The 25,315-nt window shown below is 38.6% G+C and overlaps 1 protein-coding gene across 1 annotated transcript in view; it reads right to left on the bottom strand.

Moving 5' to 3' along the window:
* MAOB (monoamine oxidase B) overlaps positions 1-24,902 on the bottom strand; it is a 130,638-nt gene extending 105,736 nt beyond the window's left edge. Inside the window, exon 1 of the mRNA XM_081125879.1 lies at positions 24,525-24,902. Coding sequence (XP_080982005.1) covers positions 24,525-24,570 — 46 coding nt within the window. The 5' untranslated portion in view covers positions 24,571-24,902. The remainder of the gene's footprint in view (positions 1-24,524) is intronic.
* Positions 24,903-25,315: the final 413 nt, after the last annotated feature.

The raw sequence follows: 25,315 nt of genomic DNA, 5'->3' as shown, positions 1-25,315 counted from the left end.
AAAAGATGTTTTAGCAGATTTTGTCAATGCACTACCCATATCCCCTCTTTATTCACTTCTACTGAGCCCACAACTGACTTTGCCCAAGGGTTTATTTCTGGCTGCAGGTGAACCTAGCCCATTAAGTACTCAAGCTGCCTCACACTTCAGTGGAAATAACTGAGGCATATCTTACACTGTCTCCCCAAGGTCCCCTGCAGGATTGAACTTCAGTCACCCACAGTGGAAACTAGCTTGAAAATTCAGCCTTTGTTGACTTCTTGCCTCCTCTACTGGTGCTTGCTGGGATCACTTCCCAAATAAATGACTTGCACTCACATCCTGTCTCAGGGTCAGTTTCTAGGGGAACAGAAATCAAGATACAAGTTATTCTTCCTTCCTTTCTCAAATAATATTCTTATCGTGCTCCACTAGAATGATCTGAAATGATAATTGGTCAAGTCATTAAAAGAAAATTACCATGGTTATATGTTTAGCTAACACAGAGAGAGAGAGATGTAGAATTTGCTTTTGTTGAATTATGTTTACAAATAACGCCTAATTTCCCTAAATGTCCTTCATAGCTGCTGTCAATCTTTATATACCAGGTTGCATATGAAATGTGGTGACCTTTGGGACAAAGGTCCCTGGAGAAACTGTCTGCTCTGGGGGCTCAGACCAGAGGACTCTGAGGCCTCAGCCTACAGGTGTAGAAGGAGCAGCTCTCAGTGCAACACTGTGGAAGGAGCTCCTCCAGAGTCTCCAGTCTATGGAAACAGCAACAGGGCTTCAGGAAAGCAAAGCAGGGACACGGGAACTGGCAGAGACTAACACATGGAAGGTTCTAGAATCAGCCAAGTGTTGGTGAGTAGAGAATTCTTCTTGTCCTCTAGGGTTCAGTTTGTATAACAGCCCTAGTCAGAGGGACAGAAAAGCAGACACCATGGAAACACTGCCATAAAACTATAGAAAGCATAAAATTGGGAAACTTTGTTGGGACACCTACATATTAAATTTTGCTGAAAAGTTTGGTAAGAATATCAAATCTTTTCTGAGAACAATGAACCATGTAATCAGCAAAAAACTCCAACTAACAAACAGAAACCTCATGATGCACATAGCAAGTGTATGACTGTCTCATTTTAGGCATTATATTTTCCAATATATGCCATCCTCCTAATTTATATTTTAAAATAATTCCATGATCTGAAGGCCTTGGAGCCAAATGAATTTCAGAACTTTGAATTTTTTCAGATTTTAGAGAGACAAAACAGTACACAGGCATATTTTATGTAATAGTCCTAGTGACATATGGGACAACCACCCTTAAATCACCTGCATTATTATGTCTGCAGTAAAATTCAGGTGGAACAAAAATAGATTAACAGTTGTTAGTATGTAAAATAGAGTTTATTTTTATATTATTATTTATTTATTATTGTATTATTTTCCATACAAACAATTGTAAACCTACTCTTGCCCCACCTTATATGACTAATAGCAAAGCAGACACATCAGTTCTGTTCAGGTTTTGCTGAAAGATCCAGAAAATATTTTCAATGTTCATACTTCTGAGCATTTGGGAAATGCAGACAAGGGACTGTGGCCCATATTATGGTAGATTAGAACCATAGCTACAATCAAGTAAGTGCTGTGGGTATGGATGTCAAATATGGGACAAGAAAACTCAGGGAAAATGAAGACACTTGTTCATTAAAAATATGATTTTCCTAGCCAATGAGGTGCTTTAATAGTTATTAACACATCATAACAACTATATTAAAGTCACTCAGAAAAGAGGGACAACACAGAAGGATCCAAATGCAATTTTAAACCTAAAGTTCTAAATTTGGTTTTCAAAGAAAGATTTAATAAGCCAAACAATATTTACTGTGAACCTACTAGGTGCAGGCACTATATCAAGCAAGAAGAACACAGAATACCTCCACTTGGGAGCTTATAGTAGAGGAGGCAGAAAAGGTATAAAACCAGGCGCCAGAAAGGTATAACTGGGAGGTGAAGTGTAGTTTGCAGAAAGCTATCAGAGAAGGAACCCCCCCAAAAAAGTGAGTTTTAAAATAAATTCTGGAAGATGATCAAGAGTTACCAAAGTGGTAGGTGGGAGGGAGGAGAGTGAGGAAAACACTCCACGTGCAGAAGAGCAAGTGCAAAGGTCAGAGACTATGTTATATCATTTGAGGACGTCAAAGTGGGCCAGTGTGGCTACAGTGTGAATAGAAAAAAATGGTGGGGGAAGATGTTTCCAAGGCAGGAAGGGCTCAGGTCTGCAGTGTGTCTGGGCCACAGTCATCACTTCAGACTTTATCCTGAGGTTCATAGGAGACCACAGAATGGTTTAAAGCAAAGGAGTGACCTCATGAGATTTATATTTTAAAAAGATTGCCCTGCCAGAAGAAAAGTCTAGAATGATACATGTCAGCCTATTAACACTGGTCACCTCAGGAAGGTTAGGATGGGGTGAGGTCAATGGGTAATCAACTTTATCTTTGAACAACTTCATTGGCTCTATGTCAACAATAAACACTTTTGTGTACCTTAAAAATATCAAAGTTGATTTTTTTCCATTGAAAACAAATTATTCTTCCTTCACTGTAAGAGTGAACTGGGTGGATGAATCCTGAATACATTATGCTAAGTGAAATAAACCAGACACAAAAGGACAAATCCGTATGATTCCACCTATATGAAGTTCCCAAAGTAGTCAAATTCATAGAGACAAAAAGTAGAATGGGGTTGCCAGGGGCTGAGGAATGCAAGGAATGAAGAGTTAGTGTTTAATGGGCACAGAGTTTCACAATAATGATGACAAAATTCTGGAGATGGACTGTGACAATGGTTGCACAACGTGGATGTACTTAATGCTGCTGAATTGTACACTTAAAAATGGTTCAAATGGTACATTTTTACTACATATATTTTATCACAATAAAAGAAAAGAGTGGACTGGAGAAGGGCCAGACTGAATGATGGAATGTAAATAATCAGACTCTGGGAACTATAGAGGTACACGTGATGAACCCTAGGTCAAGGAGACAGTGAAGTGGACAAGTCTGAGCTATATTTTGAAACTGGAGAATGTGAAGAAAAGAGAACCCTGTACACGATGGAGTTGTAAATTAGTGCAGCCACTATGGAAGACAATATAGAGGTTCCTCAAAAAATTAGAAAGTAATTAGTAGCTAAGAGTAGATCCTGAAACAAGGAGTTGGCTACCATTAGTATATTTGAGAGGTGATCTCAAGAAGTCCTGGTTGGCTCTGGAAAAAGTGAGACAAAAGAGAGAAGGTAGGCAATAAGGACTCTAGTACCAAGTAGGTTGCCAGTGTGGGCATGGGGTCTGGATCTCATTGGGGACCTTTAGGAGACTGTGTGGAACACGCTTCAGTGATTCCAATTAAGAGATGAGGAAGGTAGGTTATTTATACTGTCAGCCTTAAGTAATGGCTATTCCTGGGGGCATTAACCACACTCCACTATTTGTCCAGGATGGGAGGCAAGAAGAGCTCCATTGGCCAGAGAAAGCCCTCAGGCAAAGACTTGCAGAAGTCAGAGCCACAAGTCCCTGTGTATGAGAAGGGGTACCAAGGGGAGATGGTAGGATCCCTACAGTGTCTGCTACAAATGTCAAGGATCTCAGCTTGAAAACTGGTCTGAAGATAGTTTCGTTTCCTAAAAAGGGAACACTGGAGATGAAGCCAGTAGGCAAAGAAGACTGAAGGAGCAGCTAGAGAGCTAAGAGGGAAGCAGGAAACTCTGGGATCCTGGGAGTAATGAGAAGGGATGTTTTAAAATGCTTAGTTAGTACATAGCATGAAAAGCTAGAAAATCTTTTCTTAGATAGTGAGAGCTATTTTGGAAAACAATATTATTTAAATAACTGTTTATAGGGTCCAAACACCCTATCCCATAAAACTCAAAGGCCAAAGATGTAAGAAACAATACTTAACTAGACAAATAACAATTTGAGAGTAATATAAGCCCTCAATCTGTGTTTCCACTCAATCTTTATCTGACCTTCCACTTAATGTAAAATTATACAAATCAAGACACTGCACATACCATAAAAAGGATGTATTTGTTGAGAAACAAAAACCTAATATTGCTTTTTTTATGTGTACAGAAATTATATGTAACCAAGATCCTTTAGAAATATGAGGCAGATAATACTGTTACTATATTTTGCATAAGAATTTTATTTGTTCTTCATACATAGCTGCAATTATTTTAGAAGTATAACTGAATAAGATCTCAGTTTACAAATTACTCTAAAACATTGTTTTTCATTGTCATTGAAGTCTTCATCCACGTATTTGGACAATACTGAAAAACTATGCCAAGAATTTATATACAGAATGCATGATTTGAAGGCTGGTTTAAATTATGTGTTAATATTTTTTAATTCCTATTTTCTAAGAAAAGGTATTCAAACATCTTAACACACACACATATACATATATTCAATAGAAATTTAAAATTCACCAATGCTTTTAATTTTAAAGATTGCTTTTAAACTTATTCTCAAGCAATTTTTTAAAATTTATTTTTTATTAAATTTATTGAGGTGACATTGGTTAATAAAATTATATAGGTTTCAGGTGCACAATTCTACAGTACATCATCTGTATATTGTATTGTGTTTACTACCACAAGTCAAGTCTCCTCCCATCACCATTTATCCCCTCTTTACCCTTTTTTACCTCTCCCCACCCCCTTCCCTCTGTCAATCACCATACTATTGTCTGTGTCCAAGAGTATTTTTCTTCTTTGCTTAATCCCTTCACCCTTCTCACCCAGCCCCAACCCCCTTAATCTTTAAACCTACAAATTCCTTTCCAAAGAATTCATCTATAGAGAAGGAAGCCAGATTTTAAAAACATATGTTTACTAAAACATACCTTTAGAAGAACACAATAGGAGAAAAAATGTTTTCTCATTTTCATCAGCTTCTCATAGTAAAGCAAGCATAAGCCCCAAATAATTTTTTTTCTGCACACAAAATGTTTTGCCTCCTTTACCTTACAGTCATCTCAACCTTTTTGTACTTTTACCCATTTCTCAGACCTATCCATTGGAAGTTCAATATTGTGAACTAGCAGACTGATTTATCTACAGAAATCAGAGGGAAAGGAACAAAGGGAGGAAAGCAGATCACAGGCAATGTATTTTGGATGTTCTGCCTTTTATCAACTAGGACCATGTGATTTCCTTTCAGATCTAACCACTCTTGCGTGTAGCTTGATTTGCGATAACATAAAAGGCATGTATGATATTCTACTTATCCCTCATAAAGCCAGGAATATCACACTATCTATGAGTAAGACGAAAACAGCGAGAGGAGGACACAATGCCTGGAAACCAAAACCAAAATTATTTTAGCATCCATTCTTACGTACTCCAAAGGTAAAGAAACACAAATATTTCTTCCATTTAAAAAGTACGTTGTGTTGTGCATGAGCCAACAATTAATAGGCACAGGAAATGTATTTTATCACCATTACTTGTGTGTATGTGCATGTGTTAAGCTGGAACTGTTTTCTGATTTCTTGTTCCTAGCACCTAGCACATAGGAGGCACTCACTTCATGTTTTCTAAATTAAAGACTAGCAGCAGACAGACTGAGATTGTGTGCTGCCAGGTAAGATTCTGGGTAGAAAGTAAAAGTAAGAGGCTGAATCACAGGATTAAAAACTAGTCCTCAAATTCCTTTTACAAACATTTCCATAATTAGTATTTTGTCTTTTTCAGTTAGAGAACAGAATCCTCAAGTATTAATGTCATCATAATGCTAGTAGTTCTAGCTCTACCAGGTTTGGTTTGACAGGCGTGAGAAGGACAAGGTTTCTCTCTCTCTCTCTCTCCCTCTCTCATGAGACAAAGTGTTGTCACCACTGGACTTCATAAAATTCTGAATTATGTATAGTCCCTGCCTTTTTCTATGCTTTTGTAATCATCTTCAAGAAAATGAGCTGGTAGGGAAAGTCCGTCTTTGTCTCCCAGCTGCTCTGCACTGTTGGACCCTAAGCACCTTGCTTTGAGTACCCTCCCCATTATGATGTACATCAATTACACAAGTAAGTCAGCAGTTGAGGTGTTGGTTACCCCTCCCAGTGACATGCTTACAATTTGAACAGAAACTTCTGCTTAGAATCTTCAGGACCCAAAACACAGGATTCCTGCCTTTCTCGGTGATCCTAAACTTATACTAAATGGACAATTGTCTCCTCTGCCCAACTGTAAAACCAATAGCAGATTACTAAAAAATAAATAAATAAATAAAAATTATGTATATATATTCTGGCCCATAAATCATTTGTTGAATTACACAGAGGATTGTATCTCTCCAGATGCCAATTCAAAATATTATGACTCAGCACTCTCCCTAGGCCCTTTTGGCTTTTTGTATCCTAAAAAAAACAAGTCTTTTAATGGCTTCCACCTCCAACTGACTGAAGCTTCATGGTTAGAACACCTTCTGACATGCAGAACAAAAATGTTGTTCAATCGTTGCTTGTCTATATTAGGGTCTATGGTAAGCAGCCTCTGAGACAAATTTGCATGTGGAAGTTTTATCAGGGTTCAACTCATTTAAAGCAGTAAGGAAAGTAAGATTGTGCAGAAGGAGGAGTTGAACTGAGATACAGTCACAAAGGAGGCCTTGGTCAATCCTACAAAGAGCTCCAGACAAGGGTGCAAGGCCTCTAAACCTACATATCTGTTTCAGGGTGCCCCCAGGAAAAAGGCATGCCCTTGGATGAGTCAGCTCCTCTCAGAAGGACAATTTCCAGAAAGAGACTCAGCTGTGAACCAGCAGCAGCCAACACTCTCAGGAGGTGGGGGACTAACTGTTCTGAAAAAGGCTGGGTAGCCCAGTACAGCATCTACTACACTGCCATTTTAGGGCCAACATTAAAGAGAGTAAAACTGCCCTAGCTGGTTTTGCTCAGTGGTTAGAGCGACAGCCCTTGGACTGTAAGGTCCTGGGTTCGATTCAGGTCAAGGGCATGTAGCTTGGTTGCTAGCTTAATCCCAAGCCTGGGTGGGAGCATGTGCAGGAGGCAACCAATCAATGTCTCCCTCGCATCAATGTTTCTCTTTCTCTCTCTCCTTTCCACTCTCTCTGAAAAGCAATGGAGAAAATATCCTTGAGTGAGGATTAAAATAAATAAATAAATGAACATTTTTTTTAAATAATAAAAAGAAAAAGAGTGAAACTGAAATCTCGATGCCCTGTGTATATTAGAACATATATTTGTGTCTCAAACACTTAAGCTATATTTTTAAGAAAGAATATTTAAATTGGCGGATTATCTTTCCAATAATCTCTATCACCAAGTCTTCCTTCAGGACCTTGAGGCCCTGAGGTGAAGCTGCCATCCTTCTCTCCTCTGTGCCATTTGAACCAAATGAACTTCATTAGGGTTCTTTCCCACCAGCCCTCAACATCTCCCTGTATGTAACTGTATGTACCTCCCTCCGCTTGATGTGCCCCTCCCATCTGTATATCCCCACATCTAGCCCAATGCTTGGTAAATATGGCTCTTGATAAGGGTATATTGAATGAATTAATGAATGAATCAATCAATCAATGAACAAATCAGCAAACATAACTTCTTTTTCTCCCCTGAAGAAACAATATAGGAAAACACATTTAATGAACAAATATAACTCATTTGAGTGTACGTCTTTGTGTGTGTGCTTATCAGTGCTTAACAAGGACTGTTAGAATTTGACTAACTGGCATAGCATAAAAGAGCTGTTCTGAAAGTCAACTGTATCTTACAGGACTCCTAAATAAATTAAAATCTATCACAGGATTTGAATGCAAACTAGAGAGGAAATTAAAATTTAAACAGGAAACAGCTGTTTGATCAGCTGTTACAACAGACTTTGGACAAAGGTAATATTCACGTATTATCTAGATGGGTAAAAATAATCATAGAAAATTATTTGTTACAGGGCTATTTTCTTTTCTATGCTGAAAGACAACAGAATTATCTAGTTAATTATGTTAAACCTCTAGAAACACAGGATGAACGGTATCCAAAAAAATTTTAAGTAGTATATAAAAAAAATTTGTTCCTGCCCCGCTGGGCGTAGCTCAGCAGTTGAGCATCAGCCTAGGATCCAGGAGGTCATGGTTTGATTCCCGGTCAAGGCATATGCCTGGGATGCGGGCTCGATCCCTAGTCGGGAGCCATGCAATGACGACTCTCTCAACATTGATGTTTCTATCTCTCTCTCTCCCTCTCCCATCTTCTCTTTGAAATCAATAAAGATATATTATATATATATGTGTGTGTGTGAAATCAATAAAGATATATCTATGCATGCGCGCATGGGCGAGCGCGCGCGCGTGTGTGTGTGTGTGTATATATTCCTAGTAAGTAATGGTAGGGATAAAACAGTACTTGCAAAAACCAGTTTTTCAACATATTGTAGAGAGCAAAATTTACTTGTCACCAGTAAAATTTTATAAAACTAAAGATATTTGTAATTTCTAGTACCTACAACTTCATTACAACTGCGAACAGGTGAAGAACCATGTTTTTTCTGTATTGTAGTGGAGGGGGAATGTTGGTTTCCTATTGAAGTAATTAAGGAGCCCATAATTAAAATTCCACCATACAGTAAATCTGTAAAACTTTCTTAGGATGACAATTTTGCAATAATTATTAAATGTCTTCAAAGGATTACCAATATTTATTTCTAGGAATTTCCTAAAGAAATAATCAGAATTATGTACAATGGTTTAAGTATAAAGATATTCCTAATAGCTTTAAAATAGTAGAAATTTAGAAATACAGATGTCAGAAACAGGAGATTGGTTAAATAAGTTAAATATAATCATATGAAGTAAGATAAAGTTATCAAAATTGTATAAAAGCATTTAAAACATAACTAAATATTCATAATATGCTATTATTTATTTTAAAAAGGCTACCAATGATGCAGCAAATATGATAGATAGTTTGCAAAAAGAAACTATAGGTGGCAATAGTAACAGTGGTTGGTGTTTTTGTAACATCAATTATAGATAACTTTCTTTCTTTTTTTCCCTTTTCTCTAATTTGTGGATTTTCACAATAAGTACTGTTTCTATTAATTGGTTTTATTTAAAAAAATTCTCAGAAAAGCAATCTTTTACCTACAAAGGAGCCTCCACAAGGCTGTCATCTGACTTCTCATCAAAAACTCTAAAGGACAGAAGGGAATGGCATGAAGTATTCAAGGTAATGTAAAACAAGGAACTGAAACCAGGACTACTCTATCCAGCAAGATTATCATTCAAGATAAATGGTGAAATAGTTTCCCAGACAAAAAAAGGCTAAAGGACTTTATCACTACAAAACCAGCAATTTAACAGGAAATGTTAAAAGGACTGCTGTAATTAGAAATAGAAACAGAAAGAATGAGAAACATAGGCATAAAGAAATAAAATGGCAGTAGATAAGTATTTTTCAATAATAACCTTAAATGTAAATGGATTAAATGCCCTAATAAAAAGATATAAGGTGGCTGAATGAATAAAAAAACATGACCAAAATATATGCTGTCTACAAGAGACCCACCTCAGAACAAAAGACTCACACAGGATGAGAATGAAGGGGGGGAAAATTTTTTTTCCATGCAAATGAAAATTTTTAAAAAGCTGGGGTAGCAAGACTCATATCAGACAAAATAGACTTCAAAATGAAGATCATAATGAGAGACAAGAAAGGTCATTACATAATACTACAGGGATCAATCCAGCAAGAGGATATAAACCTGATAAATATATATGCACCCAATATAAGAGCAGCTAAATTTATAAAAAATACTTCTAGAGGACTTTAAGGGAGAGATCAACAGCAATACAGTCATCCTGGGGAAATTTAACACCCCACTGACTTCACTGGATAGGTCTTCCAGACAAAAAATCAACAAGGAAACAGTGACCTTAAATGACACACTAGATCAAATGGATTTAATTTACATTTACAGAACATTCCACCCCAAAGCTACAGAATATACATTCTTCTCAAGTGCTCATGGGACATTCTCAAAGGTAGATGACATGTTAGGATACAAAACAAGTCTCCACAAGTTCACGAAGACTGAAATCATATCAAGCATCTTCTCAGACCACAATGGCATGAAATTAGAAATTAGCCACAATAAAAACACTAAAAAGCATTCAAACACATAGAGGCTAAATAGCATGTTTTTAAACAATGCAATTTACCAAAGAGATCAAAAAAGAAATAAAAAACTTCCTGGAAACAAATGAAAATGAACACATAACAACTCCAAATCTATGGGACACAATGAAAGTAGCCCTGAGAAGGAAGTTCATAGCACTACAAGCCTACCTCAAAAAACAAGAAAAACTTCTAATAAGCTTTCTAACCCTACAACTTAAAAATTTAGAAAGAAAACAAGAAAAGCCTAGAGTAATAAGGAAGGAAATAATAAAGATCAGAGCAGAAATAAATGACATAAAGACTAAAAAATCAGTACAAAAGATCAATGAAACCAAGAGATGGTTCTTTGAAAAGATAAAGAAGATTGGTGAACCTTTAGCTAGACTCATCAAGAAACAAAGAGGGCCCAAATAAACAAAATCAGAAACAAAAGAGGTGAAATAACAACTGACCCAACAGAAATACAAAGGACTGTAAGAAAATATTATGAACAACTATATTCCACCAAGCTGTATTACCTGGATGAAATGGACAAATTCCTGGAAAAATACAACCTTCCAAAACTCAATCAGGAAGAGTCAGAAAGCCTGAATAGGCCGATAACTGCTGATGAAGTTGAAGCAGTAATCAAAGGGCTCCCAGCACACAAAAACCCTGGCCCGGATGGCTTCTCAAGGGAGTTTTACCAAACATTCAAAGAAGAATTAAGTCCTACCCTCCTCAAACTATTTCAAAATATCCAAGATGAAGGAACATTTCCAAACTCTTTTTACGAGGCCCGCATTAGCCTAATTCCAAAACCAGATAAAGACACTGCAAAGAAAGAGAATTATAGGCCAGCATCCCTGATGAATATAGATGCTAAAATCCTCAACAAAATATTAGCAAATCGGATTCAACAATATATTAAAAAGATCATGCATCATGACCAAGTGAGATTTATTCCAGGAGTGCAAGGCTGGTACAATATTCCCAAATCAATAAGCATGATACATCACATAAACAAATTGAAAGACAAAAATCACATGATCATATCAATAGATGCAGAAAAAGCATTTGATAAAATCCAACACCCATTTTTGATAAAAACTCTGAGCAAAGTGGGAAGAGAGGGATCATTACTCAACATAATAAAGGCCATATATGACAAACCTACAGCCAACATCATACTCAAGGGGCAAAAACTAAAACCGTGCCCCTAAGAACGGAAACAAGACAGGGTGTCCACTTTCACCACTCTTATTCAACATAGTATTGGAAGTCCTAGCCACAACTATAAGATAAGAAGAAAACATGAAAGGCATCCAAAGTGGAAAGGAGGAAACAAAATTGTAATTATATGCAGATGACATGACATTGTGCATAGAGAATCCTAAAGACTCCACCAAAAAACTTCTAGATTTAATAAATGAATTCAGCAAGGTAGCAGGATACAAAATTAACATTCATAAATCAATGGCATTTTTATATACCAATAACGAACTCTCAGAAAAAGAAATTAAAAAAAAATCCCATTTACCATTGCAACTAAAAAAATAAGATACCTAGGAATAAACTTAGCCAATGATGTAAAAGACCTGTATTCAGAAAACTACAGGACACTGAAAAAAGAAATAGAGGAAGATATAAACAAATGGAAAAACATAACATGTTAATGCATTGGAAGAATGAACATCATTGAAATGTCCATACTATCCTAAGCAATCTATAAATTCAATGCAATCCTTATTAAAATGCCAACAGCATATTTCACAGATCTAGTACAAACACTTTGAAAATTTATATGGAATGAAAAAGACCCCGAATAGCCAAGGCAATCTTGAAAAAGAAGAACAAAGTTGGAGGGATCACAATACCAAATATCAAGAAATACTACAAAGCCACTGTTATCAAAACAGCTTGGTGCTGGCACAAGAACAGGCACATAGATCAGTGGAACAGAACAGAGAACCCAGAAATTTACCTACTTCATTATGGTCAATTAATATTTAACATAGGATGCAAGAACATACAATGGAATAAAGATAGTCTCTTCAATAAATGGTGCTGGGAAAATTGGACAGGTGCATGCAAAAAAGTGAAACTATTCCACCAACTTACACCATACACAAAAGTAAATTCAAAATGGATAAAAGACTTAAATGTAAGACATGAAACCATAAAAATCCTAGAGGAAAACATAGGCAGCAACATCTCAGACATCTCTCACAGCAATATGTTTGCTGATACATCTCCTAGGGCAAGAGAAACTAAGGAGAAAAACAAATGGGACTGCATCCAAATAAAAAGCTTCTGCACAGCCCACTGTATGGGAGAAGATATTTGCCAATGACACATCTGATAAAGGATTAATATCCAAAATATATAAGGAACTCACACAACTTAACAAAAGGAAGACAAACAGCCCAATTAAAAAATGGGCAAAAGACCTAAATAGACACTTCTCCAAAGGGGACATACAAATGGTTAAGAGACATGAAAAAATGCTCAGTCACTAATCACCAGAGAGATGCAAATTAAAACCACCATGAGGTATCACTTCACACCTGTCAGAATGGCTCCCACCAACAAATCAAGGAACTACAAGTGCTGTCGAGTGTGTGGAGGAAAGGGCACCCTAGTACACTGCTGGTGGGAATTCAGACTAGTGCAGCCACTATGGAAAGCAGTATGGAGGTTCCTCAAAAGATTAAAAATAGACCTGCCATTTGACCCAGTGATCCCACTCCTAGGAATTTATCCTAAGAAACCCGAAAAGCCAATCACAAAGAATTTATGCACCCCTACGTTCATAGTAAAGTAATTTACAATAGCCAAGTTCTGGAAACAGCCCAAGTGCCCATCAGCAGGTAAGTGAATAAAAAAACTTTGGGACATTTACACCATGGAACACTGTGCAGCTATAAAAAAGAAGGATCTTTTATCCTTTGGCACAGCATGGAGGGAACTAGAAAGTATTATGCTAAGTGAAATAAGCCAGTCAGTGAAAGACAAGTATCCCATGGTTGTACTTATATGTGAAATATAATAAACAAAATAAACTGATGAACAAAATGGATCCAGAGGCATAGAAGTATGGAACAGACTGAAGGATCTCAGAGGGAAGGTGAGGAGGGGGGAAAGGGGAGGGGAGAGATTAATCAAAGAACTTGTATGTTTATAAGCTTAACCCATGGACACAGACACTGGTCTGGGGAAGGCCTAGGGGCGGGGTGGATACGAGGTGGAACGGATCAATGGGGGTAAAAAGGAGACATCTGTAATATTTTCAAGAATATTCAAATAAACAAACAAAACCAAAAAAAAGAAAATTAAAGATAAAAGGGAACGTAAATAAATAAATAAAAATAAAATATATTCTCACTTCTCAAAAAAAATCCTTAAACTGTGAATTACCAAGAAGGATTTTTATTTCATCTTTCATTTACATTATTGATCTTTCTTCTTAAAAATTTTTGACGGAATCTTAGTTATTAATTAATTCAGTTATTAATTCTTCACTGTATCCAACATCTGAAAAAGAGGCCCTGTTGGATAACAAAAAGTCATCCAAAGAGCCTTTTGTTCTTTCCAGTAAAAAATTGGAAAACAACCTAAAGAAGGGAGGTCTAATTAAAAATATAATTATAAAGACAGTTTAAGACAAAAACACAACTGGAATCACAGGAATAAAAAATAGCCCCAACTCGCAAAGATGAGGTCAGGATTCCAAATTCAGTATAACAGAATCATTGGAAACGTTTCAAAGTAAACCAAAAGGGAGGATTTTTTAGCCTTGAAGAAAAGCAAATAAAACTAACTAGATCTAACAGGTCACTTTTACCATTGTACAATCCTGATAAATGATGATGATGATGGGGCCAGATGAAAAATGTCCTCGGTAAGAGATGACTAACATAAGAAGATCAAGAGCTTAAACTTTGGACATGATGTAGAAATTAACTAGAATATGACATTTAAAATGCTATTAAGTGGAGACTATGGTAATATGACTAATATTTGAAAGGTCAGACATAACCAAAGATGCTTTCTGATTGTACCCTCTCTCACAAAACAATAGATTTCAATGACATCTTTTATATAACAAATTGGATGAACCATTCACTTTGTGTTTGAGATTGCCCAAGATGTGTGTTTGTCATTTACTAAATTGGGTCAAAGCTTTGGGAAGAAGATTTCTTTGATTTTATATTTTAAGCAAAAATTTAAATACTGTCAAGTCCTTTAATTCCAATGATAAAACTTTAGAGAGAAAACATTAATTATTTTTTGTGACACTTTTTTTCCTAGGTGGGGTCTCAGCAAAACAGAAGAAAGCAAAGCATGCCTTTGAGGACTTCCTCCTTCCCATTCTTGCCTCCCCTCTTGCAACCTGCCTTGAGGGTCTAGATAAGCCAATTTATTATAATCAGCTGATCACCTCTCAACCTGTTCCTGAATTTCTATCCATCTCTTGGCTTCCCTGGCTTTAGGGTTGCCCCCTTTCACCTATCAGGCACATAACTATTCACTTTATCTTTATAGCATAAATTTTCAATGGCTCCCAATTTCCTACCACAGAAAAATATAATTACTAACTTTGTTTTTCAATGTGTCATTGCTTGATCCAGCTCTTTTACTATTAACTTTATTACTCATATCTCCCCATCCTATTATAGTCTTGCTGGGCTTTCTACCTTCCTATAAATAGAAATATCAGTTGTTACCTGGAGCTTGTGGCCCTATGGTTTATATTATTCATCTAATCTTTAAAGCCTCTCTCTTCTTGTCTACCCACCCAAACCTTGACTGCTTTTCAAGACTCATTTGAATTCAACTCTTTATACAGCAAGAGTAGAGGGGGCTTTTTGGACACTGTTTGACAATCCAATATGGAGTTTCTGTCAGCCATGACAGTTATGTCAAGTCTCATGATGCCTAGAATTGAGGTAATGGGGTGTAATGGGAATGCCTTGTGGGATGGTCCAAACTGCCCAGAACCACAAGTCTGGATCCTTGGATAAGGGATCCATCTGGACACGGATATGAATGTGACCACTGAGGGATATAAGAACCCAAAGCTTTGACCATTCCTTGCTTGAGTTTGGCTGTACCATGGGTCACTCTCGGAGCCCAACAGGACTTTGACTCTACTGGATACATGTCTTCTGGCTTGAGACCAACGCATGCCTTGCCATCCACAAAGGCCAACAGCTATCTGGCCAGTGATCCAGCCTTCCCTCTAGATGCTTGCTCTGCACATTCTACCAGGTAAACTCCCACTTTCTGTGTGTAAACTGCATGTAAATCTATTGGCTTGTTGAGGAGGTTTCCCTTAGTAAGCCTGGCATTATGGAAAGACAAATGTGTGTGAGTGACTCCTTTCTGGGCTGCTCTCTTGCTCACAACACACTCCCTTTTGATTTTCTATAGTACCTTTGTTTACTGAGTTAACTGAGGGGATTGAAGATGGATCCATTTTGTGAACATGAAAGTAGGACATAGAAACAGTGCTTTCAAAGTATTAGTTATTTTTACTTTCCACTCAACACTATTTGGTCAGGTTCTTGTTCCAATTGAACTTCTTCATAAATCTGGGGTGCATCCCCCAGGGCAGTAATTTTATTCAAAAGAAGTGGCAGTGGGGCTAGCCTTTTGGCCTCTCTGGCCTGCTTTTCCTTGGACAGAAAACCAGGCTTTCTCACTAGTAGCTAAAACCTCTAAAGATGCTATCATCTTCAGTCACCAATGACTCTAATAAAGCAAACTTTTTTTTTAGTTCAGAATAAGTTTATGTGATTTGGATGTTCAAATTTACAAAAGACTTTCATATTATTATACCCCCTCTATTAAGGGAAATAATGACTTTTATGCATAGACATTACTAAAAAGCTAAGTCTAACAAACTTGGGCCTTTCCAAAATGGTAATTCTGCCCATTTAACCTGAGTAAATCTCAAATGCATTATTTTATGGGGGGGGGGGACAATCATTGTGACCACAGCCTCTAAACTTGGCTCATTTTGGGGGCTTAGAAGAGTACTCGATCTTGTGCATTTCCAGGATCCCCTTAGTTAAGTACTGTCAGTTCACTGTTAAAAATAGCAGAGTTAACATTTATTGAGGATTCCAGGAGTTAGCCCCAGGACCATCACTCCATTTTAGAAGCGAGGATCTGGAGGCTGAGGAAGTAGGTAAGGAGCCCAAACTCCAGTGAGGGACATAGATAGGGTTTGAACTATTTAACTTCTGTGTTACTCTGCTTCCTCTAGGAGGTAAAAGGTTTGCTCCATTCTTTCTGTAGGTTTCTGATTGTGGAGCTTATCTTCTCTGGGTACAAAGCCTGAGAAGAAGACCCATGATCCTGACCAAGGGATTCTACCAATTTCTGGGTCTAAGTAGACTGGGTTCCTTGCTAAACACCAGAGATAGAGAAATACATCTTACAAAGTCCTGGGATTTGGGCAGCTTATGGTCAGGTGAGGGATCACAGATGCTTAAAGAGGTAATTAAAATTAGAGGTGGTAAATGAGACGTAGTAATAGAGATATGCGTGGAACACTGCTAAGACTATAAATATAATGCCATCAAATACAAAGATGAAACTGAAGTTAGTGGTAGCTTTGATATAGGGTCACATGCAACAGTACACATGTCATTTGTCCCAGATACTGAATGACATCTGCCATTATCTTACTATCTTGTTACCTATAATAATTTTAGAAGTTCTAATTCAATGTACATCAGTCAAATGCATATGTAGTTTGAGTTTTGATAGGAATAAAGAAATGTACTAACATATTAGAATTTGGTGATAACATACTAGTTGTCATTATTAATACCTGGAGAAATAATACTTGACACTGAAACATTACAGGGACTTTACTATGTCATGAAACATGGAAATATTACTGAGGTACAAAATGTTAGAGAGGTAAGTTAGAAACTAAATTATCTCTTCAAGTTCATAGGATAAATTTGACCCAGAGGCCACCTTTGTATTTATTATCAGAAATTCAAGAATCATTAAAACAGTTGACTTTCCAGTTATAAGCCATAATATGTTTTAAAACAACTTTGATGACATACATATCAGTTGCATAAGGTAACCACTTTACTAAAATCCTCTCAATGCATGTGTCTTTGCATCCATGTGAGTGTGAAAAAATTATATCAAAACAAATTATAAGTTCCTGTTACAGAGAAAATGGTTGCTCTGATAACGGGCAATGGTTAAGGGCCCAGAACTAGCTGCTCCTGTAATGACATTTTCAACAGGAGCAGAAGAAATCCACTAGGGAAATGAATGCTAAATTGAGTAATAGGTGATCCTAGTATTAATACTAAATGAGTTAGAAATCTTCATATAGAAATGGTTTTTGCGTTTAAAATTGTTGACATATTTATCTCTTAAATATATTAAAAATAATTAGAATTTAAGGTTTTTCTTTAAATTTAGCTGCTGGCTTTCTTGTATCACCTACATTAACAAAGCATATGCAAGCCAAGAAAGCAGGGCAGAGAAACAGCATCCCCATTACATGATATTTTGTGTGTGCATGTACGTATGTGTATACACAGGCACTAGCCACTTCATCAACACAAAATTTGACAGTGGAGTCAGGTGGCACACTGGCCCTTCAGACCCACTAGTGGTTGGTGGCTCCTCTTTCAGCCTAATTAACAATAAAAACCAACATCTACTGTTTCGTTGCCTGATGCCCAGTCCCACTCCAAGCACTTTACATGCTTTTTCTCTTTTAATCCTCTCAACCACTTTTTGAAGTAGATACCATTATTATCTTTGTTTTCCAGATGAGAAAACCAAAGCCTGGAAAGGTTACTGGTTTTGCTTAAGGTGGCACAACTAGTTAGCGGTGCAACCGGGGTACACACCATGATCTTAACCTCTGTATTCTACCACTGCCCCTGATGACAGGAAGCCTAGACCTCAACACTCAGCCAAAGAAAGAAACTGTCACCATTGATAATAGTCAAGCCCAAGCTTTAAAAATGCCCTGGTAAATTCTGAGATTGTATAAAGAACTAGAAATTGTGACTCTAGTGGCACCTGGCTCAGCCCACATGACCTACCAAGTATACCCCTCCCACTAATGTGCTCCAGGTAATAGAATTAAGAGAAGGAACAGGGCTTTGTCATTTTAAACCCTCACAGAGCTGTTGTGAAAAGTCAAATTACTAACACCTTGTTCAGCATGAAGACAGTGCTCAACATGCTAACTTAACTTACTATTTAATAAACAATATTAATTATAATATTATCATTTATTATTAATACATTCATTACTTATTTTAATTAAGATGAGAGTCAGGTGGCTGAAGTGAGGACCAGGTCAAAATCAGAATAACAACAAGACTGTAGTGATGGTGAAATAGAGATCTTAGGCTTTCAGAATTTCTCCTGATGAGGAACACAGTGGGTTCCAGATCTATGGTGAGCCTGAGCTCCTTAGGCTCCTTGCTGGATGAAATAAAAGAATGGGGTGGAGCAGGAATGGACTGGAACCAAGCAGGTTCCTGTCAATGCCTGCACATATACCTTGAATCCTGTGACACATTATAAATATCTCACAGCAAGGAAAATTATTGATTGATGAAAAGGAAGAAATGACTACACAAAAATGTCTACTTCTGCTCCCATAAATAGAAAAGCCCCAGAAAATAAACAAGGATAGATTTTTCCAAAAGGTACAAGCTGAAGTTATGACTACTATGTACAGTCCTTCATGTACATTTCATCTAATCCTAGCACAGCATACAATCCTTCATGTGCATCCTTTCTAATCCTCTGCTATAAAGTCATTTGAAGCCTCATCTTAAAGGTCAGGCAGCTGAAAAACAAAAAGGTTGTGGAACTTTTAAGGTGACACAGTAGACAAGTACAGGAAATGGAATTGATAACACATCTGTTTGACACCAAAGTATATGCTCTTTTTACTTTGCCATACAGCCTCTCTATATCTTCCCTTTGAATGGGATATCCAAATTACTAAGTACTTCTACACAATTACTTTTTTAAAAACATTCAGGGGGACTATAGGAGCCTAGGGATGTTCTCCATCTTTCTTCATCCAAGATGAGGAGGTGGTTTTGCCCTTAACACATAGGCCATATCCGTCTACCCCGTCGCACACTCAACTCATGATCCCTGTGGGCCATCTCTGACATTCCCTGCCCAGAGCAGTCCTGGCAGCTGCAGCAGGCTTGCTCTTCTGGGTGCACAGATCACCTGCCAGGTGTTGCTTAAATTTTGAAGGCTGGTTCCAACTCTTTCAGGATCTTAGCCAAGAGCCTGCCACCCTCAGGTTGCTGAATCTCCTCTCTCAAGCCTGGCAGACACTTTCTCCTTTCTGCTTTGAGTTTCCCTTTTTATCAGTTTTTATTTTAAGGACTGAGCAAGAGCCAGTCTAGAATTGCAAAAGATAGTTTCCATGGTTCCACCAGCCCAAACACTAAAATCAAGCACAGAAACAATGAGCTGCGGTCCAGTTCCATCTGGAAAATGGAACTGCCAAGACTCCAGAGATGACCTGCTTTTTGGGTTAAAGATGTATCAGTAGGTATGCATCTAGATACCACACACATTTCTAAAATGCTGTTTCACAATCACCTTGGAATTTTTCAAACAGCAAAAAAAGAAGTTATACATTAACCAACTATAACTCCAGTACATCTCTATTTATCTCAGAGGGAGTGACTAAAATTTGCTGACAGCTTAAAAAAAACTATCAGAGAATTATCAGAATGTATCAAGTTTAATAATTAACAAAGTTTAAAAAACAGAATCAAATTCAGACACTTTTAAATATAAATCATTGAGTCAGTCACCTAACTAATTCTAAAATTCTGATTTTACCATGTTTCCTATTCTTAACATGATTTGGCAGGAAATGCAAAAGAGTTGGTAGTAAATGGATGTTAATTTCAGATCCAATCAATTGCTACTTTGTTGGTGTAAAGTTCATTAATTCAACATATTCACTGAGTTCTAACTGGACCAGGAAGAGCTTTGGAGCTGGGGCTTGGCAGTTCCCTGGGGGAAAAAAGATACCTTTCTGGGATCCAGAGGCTTACAGTCTAGTGGGAAAGGTACTGAATATACAGGCATACCCCGGATATGATATATTGTGGGTTCAGTTCCAGACCACTACAATAAAGTGAATAAAGCAAGAAAGCAAGTCAAATGAATTTTTTGGATTCCCAGTGCATATAAAAGTTCTGTTTACTCTATACAGTAGTCTACTAAGTGTGCAATAGCTTTATATCTTTAAAAAACAATCATACCTTAATTGAAAAATGCTTTATTGATAAAGAATGCTAACTATCATCTGAGCCTGTTGGAAAAATGGCACCAATAGACTTGCTTGACATAGGATTGCTACAAACTTTCAATTTGTAAAAAACACACTATCTGCAAAGCACAATAAAGCAAAGTGCAATAAAACAAAGTATGTCTGTAATCACACTAATAAGTGAACAATTGAAAACTCATGGAAAAGAACAAAGTGGCAGAGGCGTGTTAAACAGAGACATCTAATCCCATCTGGGGGGATTCAAGAAGGCTATACTGGGAAATAACATCTGAGTTAAGATCTGAGGTTAACAAAGTGTTTTCCAGTTTCTCAGTTTCCTCATCTCTCTCATCAAACTATGGAGAATGACTTCCTTCATGTAGTGGAAATAAGCACCCTCTCTTCCAAGTCTGTCCCAGACCTCCTCTCTTCTCTCCACACTCTTGGTTTAGGTGATTTGATTTACTTCAGTGACTTCTACCAACACTTCTCTGTAAAACCTGCTTCTTCCCTGAATTTCTACCTGCTAGACATCTCTCCCTGGATGTCCTTCCAACACCTCCAACTCCAGATGTCTCATCTTTCATAAAAGCCTGCTATCCTCTTCCTCATGTCCCTCCTTTTGTTAACACTGTCACTTGACACATGTCACTTTGTGAATGAAAAATCCTCAGTGGCCGTTCAATAAACACAGAAAGAACTAAACTTTTTGATGATGACATACAATACTCCCCACAATTCATCCCAACTGACCTTTATAGTTTGGCCTCCTATCAGACCCAACAACTCTCAACACTGAAGTTCTCAAGGTTTTCTAAGCATGCTACCATGTTTTTTCAAATATTTGTGATTTTGTAAATTAATGAATTTTTAAAAAATTATAGTTGAAATATATTAGTTTCAGGTGTACAACATAAGGATTGACATTTATGTACCTTCCAAAGTGATCACCATGATAAGTCTAGTAACCATCTGCTACCATACAAAGTTATTATGATATTATTGACTATATTCTTTATGCTGTAAGTTACAACATTACAACCCCATAACTTATTTATTTTATAACTGGAAATGTGTACTCTTAATCCCATTCATCTTTTTTTAAAAAATTTATTGATTGGAGAGAGAGATTGATTTGTTGTTTCACTGATTTATGCATTCATTGGTTGATTCTTTTTGTGTGTTTTTTTTCCATTGATCTTTAGAGAGAGTGAAAGGGAGGAAGTAAAGAGGGGAGAGAGAGAGAGAAAGAGAGAGAGAGAAAGAGAGAAACATCGATGTGAGAGAGACACACCAATTGGTTGCCTCCCACAGAGCCAGGGATTGAATCTGCAACTGAAGTATGTGCCCTTGACAGGGAATCGAACCCCTGACCCTTCGATCTGCTGGCCAATGTTCTAACCCCTAAGCCAAACTGACCAGGGCCATTGGTTGATTCTTGTATGTGCCCTGATCGGGGATTGAACCCACATCCTTGGTGTATCGGGATGATGCTCTAACCAACTGAGCTACCTGGCCAGGGCCCATTCACCTTTTTTTTTGCATATCTCTCCACCCACCCTCCCCTTTGAAGCTGTTCCTTAGCTTACAATGCATTCTTCATCTAGTCCTCTGGTGAATTCATATTCATTCTTTAGGACCTACTTCAACTGTCACCTCCTCTGTGAAGTCTGCCCAGATTTTCTCAGAAAGAGTTCAACGTTCTCTCCAATCGCTTACTCTAGAACTTTTTGCATGCACTACCAAAGCATCTATCATCATAGGTCACTAGTATTAATTTTTCATGACTCTGCCTGCCGCATCAACTTGTGAGCACCTCAGGGGCAACGGCCCTGTATAATTCACTTTTCATTCTCTTGGGTGGGGATAAGATGTGGGACAGGAAGTAAATGTTCATTGAATGAATGAAAAATGAATGAATTAATGAATAGACCTTTCTTGTGGCACATACCGCTTTCTATCTTATATTGCCTTTGTTTGGGTATCTCATCCCCCTTCTTGGATTTACAAATCTCCATGGCAATAACAATGTGATCCATTTTTGTATTCCTTACCACAGCCTGCCTTAATGACTACTGTTTGAATAAATGAGAAAAACTCTTGTAGGACATTATGTCATATGTCAAAATTGCAAAGCTATCTTCACACTCATTGCTTCACTTGATCTTCACAATAACACTAGCCATGACAAATTGATCTAGCAATGACAAATTGGTGTTATTCTCATGTCACAGATAAAATAATTGAGTAAAACCTTGGAACCCTGCTTTCTTGTTTTTTAGAACAATGGCCTATTCCATGTAATGTTCTTAAGAAAAGGAAGATCTGTTCAGAAGTCCCCCTTTTTGAGAGTTTGGGGGTGAATGTAGAGATTCACCACCGCTTGTAAAAATAGCTAAGTCCTTATCTATTCTTCCCATATGAGTATAACATAAATAACTTGAGTGAGCTTGGAATACAAATCAGAAAGGGCAAAATAAGGGGGGGGGATAGAAGAATCTGAACCCTTTAGACATGCTTTGGGCAAGAAAAATACTTTGGGGGTCCAGAAAGAGAATCTTCAGCTTCTATAACATGGGATGCTTTGAAAGGCAGCATCAAGGAACTCTTAGTAATACTTTCTAAAACACCGAGGTGTGCTTTTAAGCCCAAGTTCCTCCAAGAGAGAAGATATCAAAAATGCTGAAAGAAAACTAAATTTATATAGCTTTGTCCCACCTCAGCATGCTGTTGTGTTTATGCATCTATGTACCTGCAGCACTGGGCACAAAGCCTGGCATGGGTGAGCTGAGGAGAGCCAGGCAAACAGAAGTGGTAGCCTGAGATCTGACTTAAAGGTGAGGAAGGCTGAAGTGGAGGAAGCTGCCCAAGGTCCAGGGTGAGCACTGAACATCCAATCCCTTGGTTTCTCAACAGGCAGGGCAGACTCAGAGCACCAGCCTCACAGGGAGCAAGGCCAAACCCTGCTCCTGAAATCTGGTGAGAATAAGTCTTAACCAACACATCCATGGGTGTCCTATTTATTGCTCAAGCACCAGGAGGCCTTGGGAGTGTGGACAAAGCATCCCCAGTGGTCTATTAAACAGGCTGTTCTGGAATCACTGTTTATTTATTTATTTATTCCCACTGACCTCACCCTATATGATCTGACTGACCTTCCACAGGCTGTTCTGGAATCACTGTTTATTTATTTATTTATTCCCACTGACCTCACCCTATATGATCTGACTGACCTTCCACAGAGGGTCAGTTCCCCCAGTGACCCTATCTTTCTTTCGGACTCCTGTTTTTTGGAGCCCCTCCTGTGAGAATGGGACCCCCACCCCCCTTTCTGAGAGGTAGGCTCTGTCCCTATCCCTGCCAGATATGGGCTGGGCCAAAGAGCCAAGTTTTTCCACCTCAGCGGCCTGTGCTAGTGGGGGCAGGGGAGCAGGACGGGGGTGGGGGTAGGAGGAGAAGGTGAGAGGAAAAGAGACACTGGCCAAGAACACCCTGCAGCTCCAGGTAGACCCGTGACAATCATGGAACCACAAAGAATGTAGGTGAGGACAGTCTTTGGCAATCGATTGCCCTGGAGTCCAACTCCTTTCTGAACCCGGAGCTGTTCAAGGTCGTTTTCCTTGTGTCAGGATAATAATACGTTGTGGTGCAAGCCTGCTCCAAGTGTGGGTGTGGAGTGTCCAGGTCAGGTTGGAGCAAATGGCTAACCGTTGCTTAGAGCAAGTGACAGACCTTTGCACTAACCCGAAGTAGGAACCTCTCTCTTTCCCTCCACCTTTCCCGTTGCTTTGAAAATTATATCAAACATAGGCTTGGCAGCTATCCAAGGGGGAAATTAGAAGTCTTGCCCCAGACCTTCAGCAGACTTCCAGCCCCATGCTTCTATCCAGGGGCGCACCAAATCTTCCCCCTGAGGGAGGGTTCTGTGCGCGGCGCTCTGGACACTCTAGTTCCCAGTCAGTGCACGGATAATTTAGGGGCTCGTGGAGGCAGTCCCTGCCCATGGCCACCCAGCGCTGGAGGAAGAGAAAAGGCGCTCAGCCGCAACTGACCTGAGATTCCGCCCCCCACCACGACCACGTCACATTTGCTGCTCATGGCGCCCGTCCCTCTCCAGGCTGCCTTGGTGCCTGCTGCTCTGGTCTCTGGGTCTTGGCCCCAGCCCGCCGCGCTGCCCCTGCGCACTGCCGCCTCGCCGAGCCTTTATATTGCCGGCCCAGGACTCCAGGGAGCGGAGCCCCGCCCGCGGATCCACCCCGCTGGCTGGGTGGAGCCCTTGGCCACTGACCCCGCCGGCGGAGCCACCGCAGAGACCAACGGGAGGGTGGGCTCCTGGGTGAAGAGGTAGCCTGGAGCCTTCAGAAACCCTTCCCTGGAGCGGCCACCCCTTGGCCTTCTGCACGGTATTTTCCCATCAGCTTCCCTAGTGCGAGATTGATTTTGGGGGTTGGGAGGATGGCAGATTGGGGTGTTTTCTTCCAACATCCCAATTACTCCCTGGAATGGAGCAATACAGATGAAAGCAAATATTAAATGAGCTCTTTCCAGATACCAGGCACCTTACTAAGTGCTTTACATTGCATGATTCCAGTTAAACCTTACAACTCATTTTACAGATGAGGAAAGTTAGATAAAGTAGTTAGTTAGGGGTGAAGGCAAGATAAAAAGTTAGAAAGAAAAAAAAAAAAAAAAGCACAGTAAGATTCTGAGACCCACTTTGACTTACCACACAGTATTGTCATTATCTTGGCATATACTTGAGTGGGATTCTCAGACCTCTCATATTCCTTTCAAATACCCACTTCTTTCCCCATTCCTCCTGCCCCTATGCCCACAATTAACT

The sequence above is a fragment of the Miniopterus schreibersii genome (genome assembly GCF_964146895.1).
Source record: "Miniopterus schreibersii genome assembly, chromosome: X".
Classification (NCBI taxonomy): domain Eukaryota; kingdom Metazoa; phylum Chordata; class Mammalia; order Chiroptera; family Miniopteridae; genus Miniopterus; species Miniopterus schreibersii.
Note: the sequence above shows the minus strand (reverse complement) of the source record. Positions and strands in the feature narration are given on the sequence as shown.